Source organism: Echeneis naucrates, chromosome 4 (assembly GCF_900963305.1).
Source record: "Echeneis naucrates chromosome 4, fEcheNa1.1, whole genome shotgun sequence".
NCBI classification, from domain to species: domain Eukaryota; kingdom Metazoa; phylum Chordata; class Actinopteri; order Carangiformes; family Echeneidae; genus Echeneis; species Echeneis naucrates.
In genome coordinates this window covers 1,962,083-1,977,099 of record NC_042514.1, presented here as the reverse complement: position 1 = coordinate 1,977,099, position 15,017 = coordinate 1,962,083, and the positions used below count along the sequence as shown (strand labels likewise).

At 42.9% G+C, this 15,017-nt stretch overlaps 2 protein-coding genes across 4 annotated transcripts; both read right to left on the bottom strand.

Annotated features, from left to right (window-relative positions):
* Nucleotides 1-205: 205 nt before the first annotated feature.
* LOC115042032 (5-hydroxytryptamine receptor 3A-like) lies at nt 206-3,289 on the bottom strand (the record flags this gene model as incomplete). The annotated part of the gene is made up of 9 exons (XM_029500030.1): nt 206-668; nt 875-1,153; nt 1,274-1,484; nt 1,870-2,030; nt 2,113-2,282; nt 2,525-2,634; nt 2,700-2,744; nt 2,821-2,965; nt 3,183-3,289. Coding segments are annotated over 9 exons (1,446 nt in total), but the record flags the coding sequence as incomplete, so codon positions are not given.
* On the bottom strand, nt 3,204-13,218 carry LOC115042621 (5-hydroxytryptamine receptor 3A-like). Of its 3 annotated transcripts, XM_029500981.1 has the most exons (21): nt 13,206-13,218; nt 13,038-13,107; nt 12,847-12,895; nt 12,473-12,636; nt 12,277-12,321; nt 12,090-12,196; nt 11,786-11,955; nt 11,322-11,485; nt 10,634-10,844; nt 9,823-9,999; nt 9,480-9,667; nt 7,705-7,768; nt 7,359-7,522; nt 7,216-7,260; nt 7,014-7,120; nt 6,552-6,721; nt 6,320-6,483; nt 5,963-6,173; nt 5,223-5,435; nt 5,006-5,139; nt 3,204-3,387 (listed from the first exon to the last, which is right to left on the bottom strand). In XM_029500981.1, the coding sequence occupies exons 2-21, from the start codon at nt 13,062-13,064 to the stop codon at nt 3,370-3,372; spliced, it is 2,592 nt and encodes an 863-aa protein (XP_029356841.1). In that variant the 5' UTR covers nt 13,065-13,107; nt 13,206-13,218; the 3' UTR covers nt 3,204-3,369. The 3 variants fall into 3 exon arrangements, with proteins under 3 accessions (XP_029356841.1, XP_029356839.1, XP_029356840.1); XM_029500979.1 differs by lacking the exon at nt 3,204-3,387 and having other exon boundaries at nt 3,894-5,139; XM_029500980.1 differs by lacking the exon at nt 3,204-3,387 and having other exon boundaries at nt 3,894-5,136.
* Between the last annotated feature and the right edge of the window lie 1,799 nt (nt 13,219-15,017).

Here is a 15,017-nt window from a genome sequence, read left to right as displayed (position 1 = left end):
AAATTAAAACTCATAGACCAACAGGGCTGCTGCTTTATTAGTGTTGGGACGAGCCTGTGTGCAAAAATCTACTGAGTAAATGTTTTATTTATTCATTTATCTATTCAATTAAAACAGTTTTCCCAAAAATAACACTTCAGCATTTTACCATTGAAGGTATTGTCACTGTTAGCAATAAATTGTAGTCAGACTGATGTATTTGTATCTGTCAGGAACTTTTATTATTTTATTTTTAGCCTTTTAATGTTGAACTAAATAAACTACAGACAACAGAAAAGTAGCTGGATGGTAAAAATATTCTTTTTGTTGACGATGTTGAATGTTGCTTTACTTTATTAAAACAACAGTAGTTTATGATGGATTTCCTTCCAAAATGGAACCCAGAACAAAAACTTTAAATATGACAGAGACAATAGCTGATAAATGTTGATGCTTTCCACGTTTAGTCCATTAGGTCTGGCTGATCCAGATGCACCACATGCAGATGATGACCAAGGCGTAGCAGGTGATGAGCAGCAGGTAGATGCGGAAGAGCAGGAAGTCGAGGATGTATCCGACGTGGCACCACTGCTCCTGCAGCTCGCTCTCTTTCTGAAGGGAGGTCAGGTGAGCACGAAGGTCGGCCAGGTACTGACAGATCTGCTGCAGTTCAGGCACCGACGCCGAACCTTCAGGACAAACAGCTGCTGGTCAAACTCAGGCCCAGTTCTAACTCATGCGTTTACTTAGTGCAGGATTCAAACACTTCAGGGAGAAACATTACAGTGCTCATTTCCAGCAACTGATCTGATTAAAAACTGGTAACATAATGTGAACTCGGAGCTTGTTATAATTTAACACGGTGCATGATGACTGAAGCAGGAGTGTTCTGTACCTCTGCTGGCTGGATGCTGGCTCTGCGTCTCATCTCCTGGTTGGACCGCCTGCGGGCTGCTGGAGCCTCCAGGTCTGCCCTTCTGCAGCGCAGACGGCGGCCGGACGTCCTCTGGCCAGCTGTAGCAGATGAGGTTGGCGATGTGTTTGAGGATGACCACCCTCACCCAGCCGGGGATCTCCTGGTACTTCATGGAGCTGTGGTGCAGGACGTTGGTGATGATGACCGTCTCCAGCAGACTGATGACCATGAGGGCCAGACACACCGAGAAATAGATACCTGGACAGACAGACAGAGAGTTTAAAGAGGAGTGTCTCGGTTTGGGATGAAGTGACAACCAGCTGGAACTTCAGGCAGTTTGACAGTTTCTCCAGTTAAGTCGACGGCTCCACCTCTGACCTATGATGGGCGTGCCGTTGGCCGTGCTGGGCAGCAGGTCGTTCATGATGAGCAGGAAGACGGTGTAGCCCAGGATCAGGGTCATCTTGAAGGAGGCCCGGTCCACGCTGTGGGGGGGCAGGTAGAAGGACAGGATGTCGATGAGCATGAGGAAGGAGCTGGGGATGAGCAGGTTCACCACGTACAGCACCGGCCGCCGCTTGATGACCACCTGATGGACGACAGGTCAGGTTTGGAACCGTGAAGAAACATGATGTTCTCATCAAACGTCCAGTTTGTTGGATTGTTTTAATGTTTGAAAATGTTTCTTTCTGTTTCAGCACTTCCTGCGACCATGTAAAAATAAAATTGTGACCCGACAGCTACAGATGAGGGTGAAACTCACCTCAGGTGGGTCAAGTTTACTCCTGTCACGTCTCAGCTCATCACTTCTTACAGTTCTATTCTAAAAATACCACCTTAAAAGAAGAGTTGACCTTTTGGGGAATGCAGTCAGAGTCAGACGTTACTTATGAGGCCGTAGAAAAACAAACAATGAAAAGCTTGATATTTGTTGTGATTTTGTTTACAGTGTTGGACGAGGAGGAAGCAATCACCCAGAAAGTGATGATGTCCCACTCGTCGATCCCAAACTGGAGGATGGACGTCTCTCCCAGTATGTCCACCAGTTCCCACTCACCGCTGGCCGCCAGGTAACGCTTTGAGTTCACGGACATTTCCTTGAAGTTCAGCGCAGGACTGACTCTCACATCCCTGACTGGAAGAGACACGATCCAGAGAAATTAAATCTCACCGACACCGTTCTATTATTCTGTCATATTTTGGTGTTCTTGTCTCACTCGTGTGCATATAGGAGCCGAACGTGAAGGTGCAGTTCTGCACGTCGAAAGGGAAACTGAAGATCTTCAGGTTGCAGGCGGAGACAAGCCGCAGCATCCTGTCCCAGCGGATGTGTCCCGTGTGGTTGACGTAAACATATGGACAAGCCTGGGAGACGTCATCATCCACGCTGGGCCGTCCCAGCGGGGCGAGGACAAAAAGACATGTGGAGATGGTATCAGAAAACAATCAGGTAAAATCACAAATCGAGAAAAATAGTTAGACTGAAAAGGTTTTAATGGAATTTCAGATTTATTCCAAACGTGGCTTAAAAAAATCCAGATGATCTATTCCAAGTTGTTTCTGACTGAATTTGAGCTGTCGTGTCTCTGCTCCTGTCCGTCTCACTACAGAAGGTATAAAATAACTTACAACTCGTACACGATAATGTCTGGAGACCAGAGTTCCTTCACAGGGAGGGAAATCCTGCTGACGCCGTCGCACTCGTCCGGGTCCCAGACCAGGAACTCGTGGTTCCAGTACTGTGGTGAAAACACAATCAGTCCTTTTCTCACCTGTAAGCTTGTGGAATCATCGAATTTCTCACCAGCCTCAGCCAAAGGAACGTGGAGAGAATCTGAGTCTTCTCATTCTGAAATCACAGAAATGAGCGCGGTGACGACAGTCAGGTGTTTGGACTTCCTGTTTGTCGTTGGTGATGAACTCACCACACCCAGGACGGCGTACAGCGTGAAGGAGATGTTGGTGACGGTCGGATTACTGAGGTTCACCGCCGGTCTGAAGGGTCGGAGGTCAAAGACCGCCTGCACGGACTCGTGGGTCGGACCGCTGTGCCCTTCTTTACAGGACAGTCTGCTGAGACACAGAGACACTGACGGGGGGGCAGTTAGGGGGTAATAACACTTTAATCAAGCTGAGAGACATAAAACTATCATAACAAATGTATTGATTTCTAATCATGATATTATCAGATGAAATGAAGCCAAACAGTAATCACAATTTAAAATAGATAAAATCAGTAAAAGAGCTGCTTTGTAAAATAGGACACAGTAAAATCAGGTGGCCTTACCTGACATCAGCAGGAAGCCTGAGATCACACTGATATTCATGTTGGATGTTTCCTCCACGAACGCCGACCGGAGCGAAGAGAGCTGCTGCCGGCAGCCTGCTGCGTTTTTATAGCTTCACGTCAGAAGCTGGCCATGAGCACTGAAGTCTCTGGAGATTTGGACCAACTATGAACTCAGCAGCCGAGTTCAAACCCTGAAGAGAACCTGAAAGAAAAACAAAAAAGGACCCGGGAACCATTTTGGACCTAAATGAGACGAGTTCACATCGAACATCTGAACAAACCAGAAAAAACGAGGCTTCACACACAAACATGAAGAAATGAAGCTTTCTTATTTTCAACTTCCAGGAAGACTTAAGGCCGCTTGGTGGAAGTTAATGGAGGTCCAGATAAAAAGTCATATTTTAGGATAAATGGATTTAAGGAGTTCATAAACAGAATTAGATTCATAAACCTGTGAGATGTGCAGATTGTTCCACACGTCACCTTTGGGAGTTCAGATCTGTTCCACTCTCAGGTGTTAAAACATCTGATGTTGTTTTAGAAACCTGAGATTCAGTTTCACAACTCAGCTGTTGGCTTTACGTTGTTTTTTTACAAAGTTTCTGGGAAATTCCAGCCATCTTTACTTTCCATAGCATAAAAGAAAATGTCAGCAGTCTGAGCAAAGCTCACTCTGACTGACGTTTACAGATTCCTCACATGTAAGAAAATGTGATTATCTGGCAACAAAATGAGGAAATTGAACATAATGGAAGATGATTTCTTTAAGATCCAGTAATGTTCAGAAAATAAAACCCAGTGACTCCTATTGAAGAAGCGGCAGAGAGCAGAGGAGCTGTTGTTTCACACCTCCAGTAACCGCTCACCCGTTTTATTTTTCAACGCCTCCCCTCTGGGAGGTAGGATCTGTTATATTTGGCCGAGTGTTGAACCAGGATGACAAGCTTCCTGAATTCAAATGAGAACGTGGACGCTATTTTAAAATCCAGAATCCATTTCTGAAAAATGACCCTTTATAAGCATGTTTTATCGAGACATCTGCAACAAACTTCATCTTCATTTTTTCTGCGTCTTCATAAGTTCCAGGAAAACAAACGCCCCGTCTCCTCTCTGATTGACTTCACTTTATACCAGGATCATTTGACTGTCCAGTTTGTCAAAACATCTGTGCCACACAACGAGGATGTTTTCTTTACACCGCTGCATTGTGATGTTTCTGCAGAGACGTGTTAGCACCACTGCCAAGATCACGTGGTCATCCACGAGGAGTTTGTTTTATCAGACAAAGAAAAAGACAAAAGACTTTTCCAAACTTCTTTCATTATTCTCAAAATGGATGTTTTCAATTCAAAGAAGCGTTGACGTTTTCTGTATGTCTAAAAATTCCACATATATATACGTTCCAACCATCCACTGCGGCTGTCATGTCGTCTCTACAGCACAAATAATTAAGGACATGATGACGGACCATTTATAGAGTCAAAGTGGACTTCAAACACAAACAGTTGTTTATTAAATGGGAAGAAAAATTGGAGGAAATTAGCAGATTTTGGTTTGAGAGCCTGAAAGATATCAAGAATTCAAAGACAGTTAAAGCAGTAAACTGAGGAGTTGTGTGAGGAATTTAAAGAGCCTTTAGGTTTTCCTCGATATAAACATCATGTGAAGATACATGTGAGGGAACAAAAACAAAAACAGACTAAAAAGCTGAATCAGGCCATGTTGTGTGACCACACCCAGATGATGATGATGGTAACGAAGCTGACTGAGATGAAGACGATGTAGAGGCCGAACAGCAGGCGGTCTATGATCAGGCCCACCTGGATCCACTCCTCCGAGCTCTGCTGCTCCAGCTCAAGGCGAAGGGCCTGGAGGTCTCTGCTCAGGCGCCTCAGCTCCTTCAGCTCTGGAGCTCCGCGGTCCTCTTCCACCAGAGAGGACACTTTCATCTCTGCTGCAGAGATGGAAGAGCCGTAAATGCACGATTGCATCATTACTTCTGTGATTACCTGATTTTCTGTGGAAAACCCCTCCCACCTTGGGCTGCAGGGTTTCGGATGACTGTGCTGTCTTGAGGATCTCTGGGCTTCGGAGGAAAGCGCACCAGGCGGCCCAGGATATGAAGAACAAGCACTCTGATCCAGCAGGGGACCGGAGGGTAGTGGGCGGAGCCACGCAGCAGGTTGGTGATGACGATGGTCTCCAGTAGACTGGCCACCATCATGACCAGGCACAGAGACAGGAAAACATCTGGGATGGTAAACATCAACATGATGTGGGTCAGTCCAAACTATGATGAAGAATCAGCCAAATAGAATTAGAATTGTTTTTTTTTCCCCTCCTGATGATTAAATCTGAGTTTTATCCTCTTTTTATCTCTAATTTTGGTCTCCACCAGTTATTTAGCATGAATAAAAAATGTGGACAATAAGAAAGTCTTCCATATATCCACTTTTATTCACGTATTGTTTCACACATTTATTCTTTTTTAAACATAAAGAAGCCATATTTGGAGAAGGAGTGAGGGGTGGAGCTGACCTGCTCTGTGCTCTATCCTGAGTGGACAGTACAGTCTGTCAATCACACTATAGCCCCGCCCCCCAATTCATCCCCTGCTTTCTGCTCTATTTCTGAGGGCATCATTTAAAAAATGTGCATCACGGACTATTGAGGACTTGAAACTAACTTTTTTAGGCATTTTTAACGAATTAATTTTTTTGTAAAGTGAAGTCTAGACAACAATCTTCATTTATGTTTTTCACAAACTATTTACTGACTTATGAGAGGGATGGTGTCTCCGGTGACGGGCAGCAGGTCGTTCATGATGAGCAGGAAGACGGTGTAGCCCAGGATCAGGGTCATCTTGAAGGAGGACCGGTCCACGCTCTGGGGGGGCAGCAGGAAGCTGAACATGTCGACGGTGATGAGGAAGCAGCTGGGGATCAGCAGGTTGACCACATACAGGGTGGCCCGACGCCTCACTCTGATCTGCAGCACAAATCAACACCATGTGGAAGATTTAATTTGTGACACCACAGCGGCTCTAACCACCGCCAGCCAGCAGCTCAACTGTTATTTCACATATTTGGTGTTTTAAATGAAATAAAACAATGAAGTAAAAAACATGTCCTTACGTAGAAGCGCAGCTCTTCGTAGTCTTCACCGTCTGCAGCTGGAAAAACAAATTTCTGCACTCCAACTCCTACCAGTTCCCACTCTCCCATGGTGGTCATGACTTGTTTGGATTGTTCAAATATTTCTTCCGTCGATAAAGGGTGGTCAATTTGCATAGAAGAAACTGAAAGGGAGATATTTAACAATTAGGACCTTTTCACCATAAATAAAATGCCGGGTCAGTCCTCTTACTGCGGTGGAGGTAGGAGTTGAAGCTGAAGCTGCAGTTCTGCACGTCGAAGGGGAAGATGTAGATGTCGAGTCTGCAGGAGCTGACGACTCTGACAGGATGTCCGTCCAAAACGGTGCCGTCAGAGTGGAGGTAGCAGTACGGGGTGAACGGAGCGTTGTTCTTGTCCATACTGCAGGATCAGGCAGAAAATCTGACCACTCACACATTTCCTGTTTATACAGATTCATCACTCTGAGACTGAGATCATAAACTTATTGGGAAAATGCTTGCTCAGCTAATAAATTAACAGAGAAGCAGGGATGTTTTTCCTATAGACTTCAATGCAATATGACCTCATTTTACAACCAGGGGAGAAAAATGGATAGAATGCAGGTTTGAGGCTCTTCAGCTTTGATCCCAGAGTCAGTGTTTTGCAGTTTGCTTTGCTCTTGTTTTGTTCACGGTTTCACACTCTTACTTACAATTCATTGATGACCACGTCTGGTACCCAGAGCAGTTTTCTCGGGAGTGTAATCCACGACGCTCCGCACTGCTCTGGGTCCCAGCTCACAAGCTCATTCTTCCATACCTGCAACATGAATCAGACAGATTTCAGCTGACAAATTTACAGAATGAATCTGCCGACTAACAGCAGTATCCTCTGTGTTTTGATCAAATACTTACCAACGACTGCCAGATAAACGTCGTCAAGATTTGGGCCTTTTCATCCTGAAATAGAATGAACTTTCATTGGAGGATTTAAATATTTAGGCTTTGACTTTAGAGGTGGCTGAACTTGACTGAATACGAAATATTTTTTCCCTTACCACCCCCAAAATGCCGAACACGGTGAACCCAATGCTGACGTTGGTGGGAATCGACCAGTTCATGACAGGTCGGATGGATTTCAGCCTGAAAACGGGTTGGAGTGCCTCCAGCAGGGAGGGGGTGTCCGGTTTAGAGCAGTTCTGCAGGAAGGAGTCGCACCTCGCTGCAGAGCACAGACGATACAGATCATCATCACTGTCAAAGGAAAGCTCACAGCGGCTGCACAGCAAATGACAACTGAAATCAAAAAGTGTAAATGATGTAATGCATCTTATTATAACTTCATTAACCCGCACAGAGCAGGGCTCCTTAAACGGCACCACAGGGGAAAGAGACCTGACTCACCGTGCAAGAGCAGAGAGATGAAGATGAATAGAAGCTTAGAAGGCTTGACTTTCGGCAGGCGGCGCTAAAAACATTAACATCGGGCCAAAAGTGGATGTTAGTGTGAGTGGTGTGCTGCTGGTGAGAGCTGTCCTGTAAAGTAGTGTTTACAGATTTAGGAAGCAAAAGAAAAATAAAAAAAATAAACTTCAAGTTAAGCTCAGAGCTACAGCTAACCTGAACCTTTTTGAAGCCATTAATATCCAGAAATAAATTAAAAGCTTAAACAGCAACGTGTGTTGACGGTTTCCGACATTAAAGTGAATTGTTTTTTTTTTTTTTTGTTTTTTTTTTGTAAAGCAGATCCCTTAAATGTGACGTCAGAGATTTTTCCATCCTACTTAATCAGATAATCAAATCCAGTTTCTGTATAATTTTAACAGATTGTGAATCTTCAGGATAAAATGCTAATTTTAAAGTGTAGAAACTGCCTTTTTTTTTACCAAACACGCTGTCATGCCAGACGTATGAAGTATGTGTCCAACTTCAGAAGCCTTCAGGGATATTTTAGACTATTTTAGACTACACTTTGCTTTCATCTCATTATGTCACCTCAACAATCCCTGCAGCCATCCTGTGATTTGATGTCCACACACTTCTTAGAACAGCCAATCAGAAACGTGCAGTTTTCAAATGAGTTTGTTTGATTCCACATTGATCAACTGTAACATTATGACCACCCGCTGACCCCGAAGCTCAGAAGCTGAGACGTTAGCAGCAGATCCTTTATGTTCTGGAAGTTGTGAGGTGGAGCCTCCGTGGATCTGGACTTGCTGGTCCAGTTCGTCCCACAGATGCTGGACTGGATTAAGATCTGGGGGATCTGGAGCCCAGTTGTTGTTCCTCAGAGCTCCTGAATGTTGTTGCAGTGAGACGGGGAGCGTTATCTTGCTGAAAGAGGCCACTGACATTAGACACTGTTTCCATGGAGACCTGAACCGTGACTTGACTCGTCTCTGGTTCACTTGTACTTCTAGCAGACCAGGAGCGTCACAGTTCGGTTCTTAAACATCAACTTCAGAACTAAACGTTCACCTGCTGTTTGATAGGCCCCGCCCACTGACAGGTATCCACGGCAACCAGGTGATGAAGGTTGTTCAGGTCACCTGTTAGTGGTCATAATGTTACGGCTGATCCGTTGCTGTATCCTTGCTCCTTTGCCAATGCGATAAAGGTAATACATTTCTTATATTTCTGCATATTTACTTCCTTTTGTTAAGAGGTTTGTTTCATTAGATCATTAAAGTTTTTCATTTCTTTGATTGATTCTTGGATTATAATAATGTCATCTCTTAGTTTAGTTTATATCTCTCTGCAGTGTGAACATCCTTTATATTGGCAATTTCAACACTGACCGACAATATTTAATTAAAAATAATTGGAACACGATTATTCTGTTTGAAATAAATGTCAATCAAAACGGAAAGATATTTTTCCAAGTAATTTTATTTAGCATACAGTGATTTTGAAATTACACAATAAAACACAAACCTCTAAAACTACATTTCATTATTATAGAGAAGCTAATTTAACGTCTAATAGTGGTTAACTTTAGAATTACAGTAAGTTCTAGTCAGCAGAAATGCATTTGCTCCAAGAAAATCTAAAAACGCAAAGCAGACAGCTGCTGTTTACTGATTGTACGAGTTGACCCAAATAATGATGATGGTAACGAAGCTGACTGATATGAAGATGATGTAGAGGCCGAACAGCAGGCGGTCTATGATCAAACCCACCTGGATCCACTCCTCCGAGCTTTTGCTTCCCCCATCCTGCTGCTCCACGTGGAGACGGAGGGCCTGGAGATCCCTGCCCAGGTTCCTCAGCTCCTGCAGAGTCTTGTCCTCCACCACCGGGCCCCTCTCCTCTGGAAACACTTTGACGGCTGTAGACTTTGAAGCAGACCTTTGCCCCATGTCGATTTCTAAAGATGAAACATTTCTTTGTTTTTTTATCTGACATTTTTTATTCTAGATTGACCTTTTAGTATAAATGGTCATGCTGATGATGTGATCTTGCATATCTTTATTTCTTCTATTTTGAATTTATTTAGTGGAAAAGTACAAATGAACTGAATACCTGAACCTTTGGGCTTGGACTGCAGGCACATGAGGCAGCCGAGGATTTGGAGAACGAAGACACGAACCCAGTGGGGCATGGGGGAGAAATCCTTTGAGGCGCACAGCAGGTTGGTGATGAGGATGGTCTCCAGCAGACTGGCCACCATCAGAGCCAGGCAGATGGAAAAGAACACGTCTGACACAGACACACAACAGAGAGAGTGAAGTGAGAACAAAACCGCTCAATGATGACACTTAATTAGCCGCCAACGCTGATCAAAAACATCTTTAACGTCTGAGAAATATCATGGAAATTAGACATGGCTCAACACCACATGCTCACAATTTTATGTGTAGGATAAACCTAACCCAGTTTTGATGCACATCACACATCATTTGTTCAGAGACACGGATGTTCTACATTTGTACAGGTGATCACCAGTACTTAGTCTTATTTCTCTCAATCAGCATTAGATTTTATATTTTAGTGCCAAAAGAGAAGATTCAGTGGAGTCAGACCAAGTCAGGACGTCCCTCGTTGGTTTGTGAGTTTTTCAAATTTAGCATTATATTTTTCCAAAACCAAAAGAAAATAAGATTTGGTGGAGGAGGATCTGACCTGCTCTGATTAAAATAATTTAATTATTAATCTGACTTCCTTTTAGAGTGGACTGTAGATAAAATTCCAAAATAAAGTTCTTTAGCATTAGCTTCGCTTCACAGACTCAGAGACAACATGGACGTTTGTAGGTGAAAGCTGCACAGATCAGATTTAAACAAACTCTTATTCTGTCAGTAAAAGTCTACAGTTTTATGTGGACAGCACTGACTTATGAGAGGGATGGTGTTCCCAGTGATGGGCAGCAGGTCGTTCATGATGAGCAGGAAGACGGTGTAGCCCAGGATCAGGGTCATCTTGAAGGAGGACCGGTCCACGCTCTGGGGGGGCAGCAGGAAGCTGAACATGTCGACGGTGATGAGGAAGCAGCTGGGGATCAGCAGGTTGACCACATACAGGGTGGCCCGACGCCTCACTCTGATCTGCAGAAACAAAAACAGACTTCATCAGGTCTGTTCATGTTTTCTCTCCCAAACAGCCAGAAAAATACTGAAGACAGAGAATTTAAATATTGAGTACAACATGGATTTTAGTGCCATCATTGGAAGAAAGCATAAATTCATTCAATTTAATATCATCTCTATAATTCTGGAGTAACGTGAGCAGAAGAAATGTTGGTGGGTTCAGACGTTTGCCACACTTCAGGTTTGTGGCAGAATGTGTGTTGAAAAAAAAAAAAAAAACAGACTCTTTCTGTATTTGTTTAAAGCTTATACAGCAGCCTCAGGAACATTTTATTTCTGTACAATCCTTCAATGTTGTCTGTCAGAAGTGTTTCTTAAGTACCTGCTGTGAAACATTCATTCGTTCGAATATGTTGAAATTATGTAAGATAAATATTTTGGACAGATCAAATGTCAAACTAAATAAATACTCAACAGACAGGACAATGAACACACATGGAATGCGAGCTCATCTATGCCATCGCCGTTTGCGGTTTTGTAGGTGAGTTTGTTGGAGGTGATTTCCAGCAGCTCCCACTCCCCCATGGTGGTCATCACTCTCTTGGATTGCTGGGTGATTAATTCTGAAGATTTGCTCTGGAAAATCTGTATGTCTCTCACTGAGAGAGAAGAACAGATATAATGTTAAAAAATAAATAAATAAAATAAAATAAAAAAGCATGGCTTGTCACTGCGAGAATTTTTTCCATTCAGTTTTCAGTTAGCCGGTCAGGACGGCTGTCATGCTGACCGTTTCGCTCATCTATATAAATGCTAAACTCCTTAGATGTGCAGGAATTTTTATTGTTTGCTGTAATGAGGGCCTACAGCTTCTCTCCAGACTTTAACACATGCATGCAGCCCATTCAGCCCATTTATGCATGAAAGAATGGAAATGAAAATACAGTGAAGTGTCTCACCAACGTGGAGGTATGAGTTGAAAGTCAGAGTGCAGTTCTGTATGTCGAAGGGGAAGGTGTAGATATCGAGGTTACAGGAGCTCACGACTTTGGCCGGTAGAGCATAGAGTATTTTACCATCACTGTACACGTACAGATATGGGACGGACGGAGCTGTATTTTCATCCATACTGAAGAGATAAAAAGCAGAGGAGCGATAAAAAAAACGACTCTGTGCTCGATTACATCTGATATTGATGCAAAACATATTTTAAAAAATGACTGTGTATATAAATGGTCTGATATGAGGCACTCATAAACTCACAACTCATTGATAACAATATCTGGCAGCCAAAATTTCTTTCCGGGGAGGGAAATCTTGTTGGTGCCGCACTGACTTGGGTCCCAGCTGACAAACTGATTGTACCACCACTGAAACAACAGAACGGGTGTCAGTGTTTGGTTTTCCCGCCCCTTCCTGAGGAATGGAGGGGAATCGTTGGAGTACTTACAAAGTTCAGCCACAGATACGTTTCCAAGAGCTGAGATTTTTCATCCTGGAAAACAAAAACAAGAGGAACAATTCTAAGATGTGAAACTATTCAGCATGTGGAGAAGCGGTTTTATTCTTCAGCAGTAGTAATCTCTTTTTAAGATTCCCTATAATGAATGTTACAGCTGATAGTTGTTGTTTGGGAGATAACGTACCACTCCTAGTATTCCATACAAAATGAAGGCCATGCTGATGTTGGTGACGGTTGAGATGTTCACGACGGGTCGGAGAGCATTCAGGCTGAAGACCGGACCCAGAGCGTCCAGCAGGGCCGGCTGGCTCGGCTCGGAGCAGTTCAACGTGAAGGTGCTGCAGGGAGCTGGTGGAGGGGTCCAAACATTAGTCCATTCTGTTAACATTTATATATTTCTAATAAAAAAACAAAAAAAACTATGCAGATAACTATAAATAGATTTGGAGTAGTTTTTACTTTTCTAACTCTGAGGATGTCTAAGGAATTCAATCAGCTTGTAGACACATAATGTTCATATTTAACACATATTGTGCGTTATAGAACTGAATGGTTTACCTGGTATTAGAATGAAGATCATAGCCAGAGCAGGCACGACTGACAGCCACTGGAATAAAAACAGATTGAAAACTAAATCATAGAAACGATTCCAACAGATTTATGGATTTCTTCTTCATAACTGCTGACGCATTAAGATTCTGAATTAAGACCTAAGAACATACAGAGTATTTTAAAGGACATTGACTTACCTTCAGTGTTGTGTCTTTGGATTCCATGATGTCAGGACTTAAACCTTCACGTTTCTCCAGAATTACATGCCTGCATGAGGTGCAAAAGATAAACATCACATTTCTTTATGTGAACATTTTCCTTCCTTTGTATGAACAGAAGAGTCTGCCGAAGTGAAGGAATCTTACCTGGGAGACGAACTCTTCCAAGACTGAATTCATCCTTACAGTGGCCAAGATATACATTCTGACACCGGCAAATGATGTGGGAAATGGAAAACACCGTGAGGCACCTCGCTCCCTGAACGTGGTTTCATGCAAAATCTAGTGAAACCACACTAAATGTTTGCTGCGGCAGAGCGTGACTCAGTGACGGGCCAGACTGACCGCGGTGGCATCGCTGTCACACCTGGTGGTCTGATGCAAATAAACGATGGCCGCTTTGTGAGAAACAGGAGTCCTCTGGTGTCAGACGCTGCCTCCTTCCAGCCAGCTATTTTTCATGTTGTTAAAATTACAGAAAAAAAAAAAAAAAAAAAAAAAAATCAACCTGCTTGCACAACATTGCCCCAACTCATGATGCTTGAATCTTCTGGAGTCATTGTGTTGTCATTGTGTTGTTGCCTCATTGATGTCTCTCTGTGCCAACACAGGAAGAAGCTAATGTTTATGTTCAAGGTTCAGGTGCAGTTTTCATTTTCTCATTTATTCCAGCATTATACACTGAAAACAATTTGGAGTGTTACTAACTTGGGGAAAGTTTTTACACTTACAAACTGTAAGTAAATTCTACAAGGGCGATCATCAAGTACGCTTTACTTACAGATATAAGTTTGTTGTACTAGCGAACCTCAGGTAATCGACTGATGATCTCTCCTTAAGTTTTACTTAGACTGACTGCATCAAACTGAAAAATCTCAGCTAACACCAACAGCTTTTCAAGTTAATGAGTATACTTTTTCAAACTTTTATTTATGGACTATATTTAAGTAACATTTACATTTTAGATAATTTTTCTGCAGTTTAAATTGCCTAAAATTGTTCTTAATGTTTTTAAAAACAAGGACTTTCAAAAAATGAGGCGACTTTTTAAATTTAACAACACCTTTATTTTACTTCAGTGACAAAATGTCATTCATATCACTAGAATAGATATAACGTCACTTTGTCCTTTCCAATTTCAATACATTACATTTTATGCTGTGCAGCGCGTAAGTTCACAATGTAAATTTATTCTGCTTCTTTTTCATTTGGAATAGTACGTATGTTCTGTGATGAATTTTAATTAAGTTTTTTGCATTCTACGCAAATTTAACCCTGAGACAGTGTTTTAAGTAATGAAATATACAATTTCTTCAGTTATAACTGAAAACTTTTAAGCTTCCACGCATTTAAGCAGAAACACAACGATAAAACAATGAAACATATGTTCCACAACTTTGGTGGGAATATCAAATCCACCGTGACCTTTTAAATGTCTTCTGTCTCCATGCTCTTTGCTCCTGGTCTGGTCCGGTCTCCGCAGGGGCCCCAGCTCTCTCTCACCCTCTGTCCTGGGGGAGGCGCTGTTCCTTGCGTTAGTCCAATTAACCAATTAACTTAGACAAGATCAGGTGGCCATACCGGGAATCGAACCCGGGCATTCTTGTTGCGGGGTGCGCGGTGTGTACTTCAAAAACCTCCATCTGTGTTTTTATTTCCATCCAAACAGTCTTCTTCTGTCGTTCTTATCGACGGTGTCTATTCGGCTCACTGCTGCCGCCGCCGGTAGGACATGGAAGTGCATCCACCAGCGACAGATGAGTGACAGGACATTTTTTTTTTTTTTAAGAATTCCGTTTTTAGCATTTTACGCAAATTTGACCCCAAGACAGTCTTTCAAGTGATGACATTGCGACACTTTCGGGAAAACGTGCCGGACAACGCTGACTGACTCACCTTCGGGATGATTTATTCGCTCCTGCCTCCACGACAGCTGGCCGCCATTGTTATCGACAACGC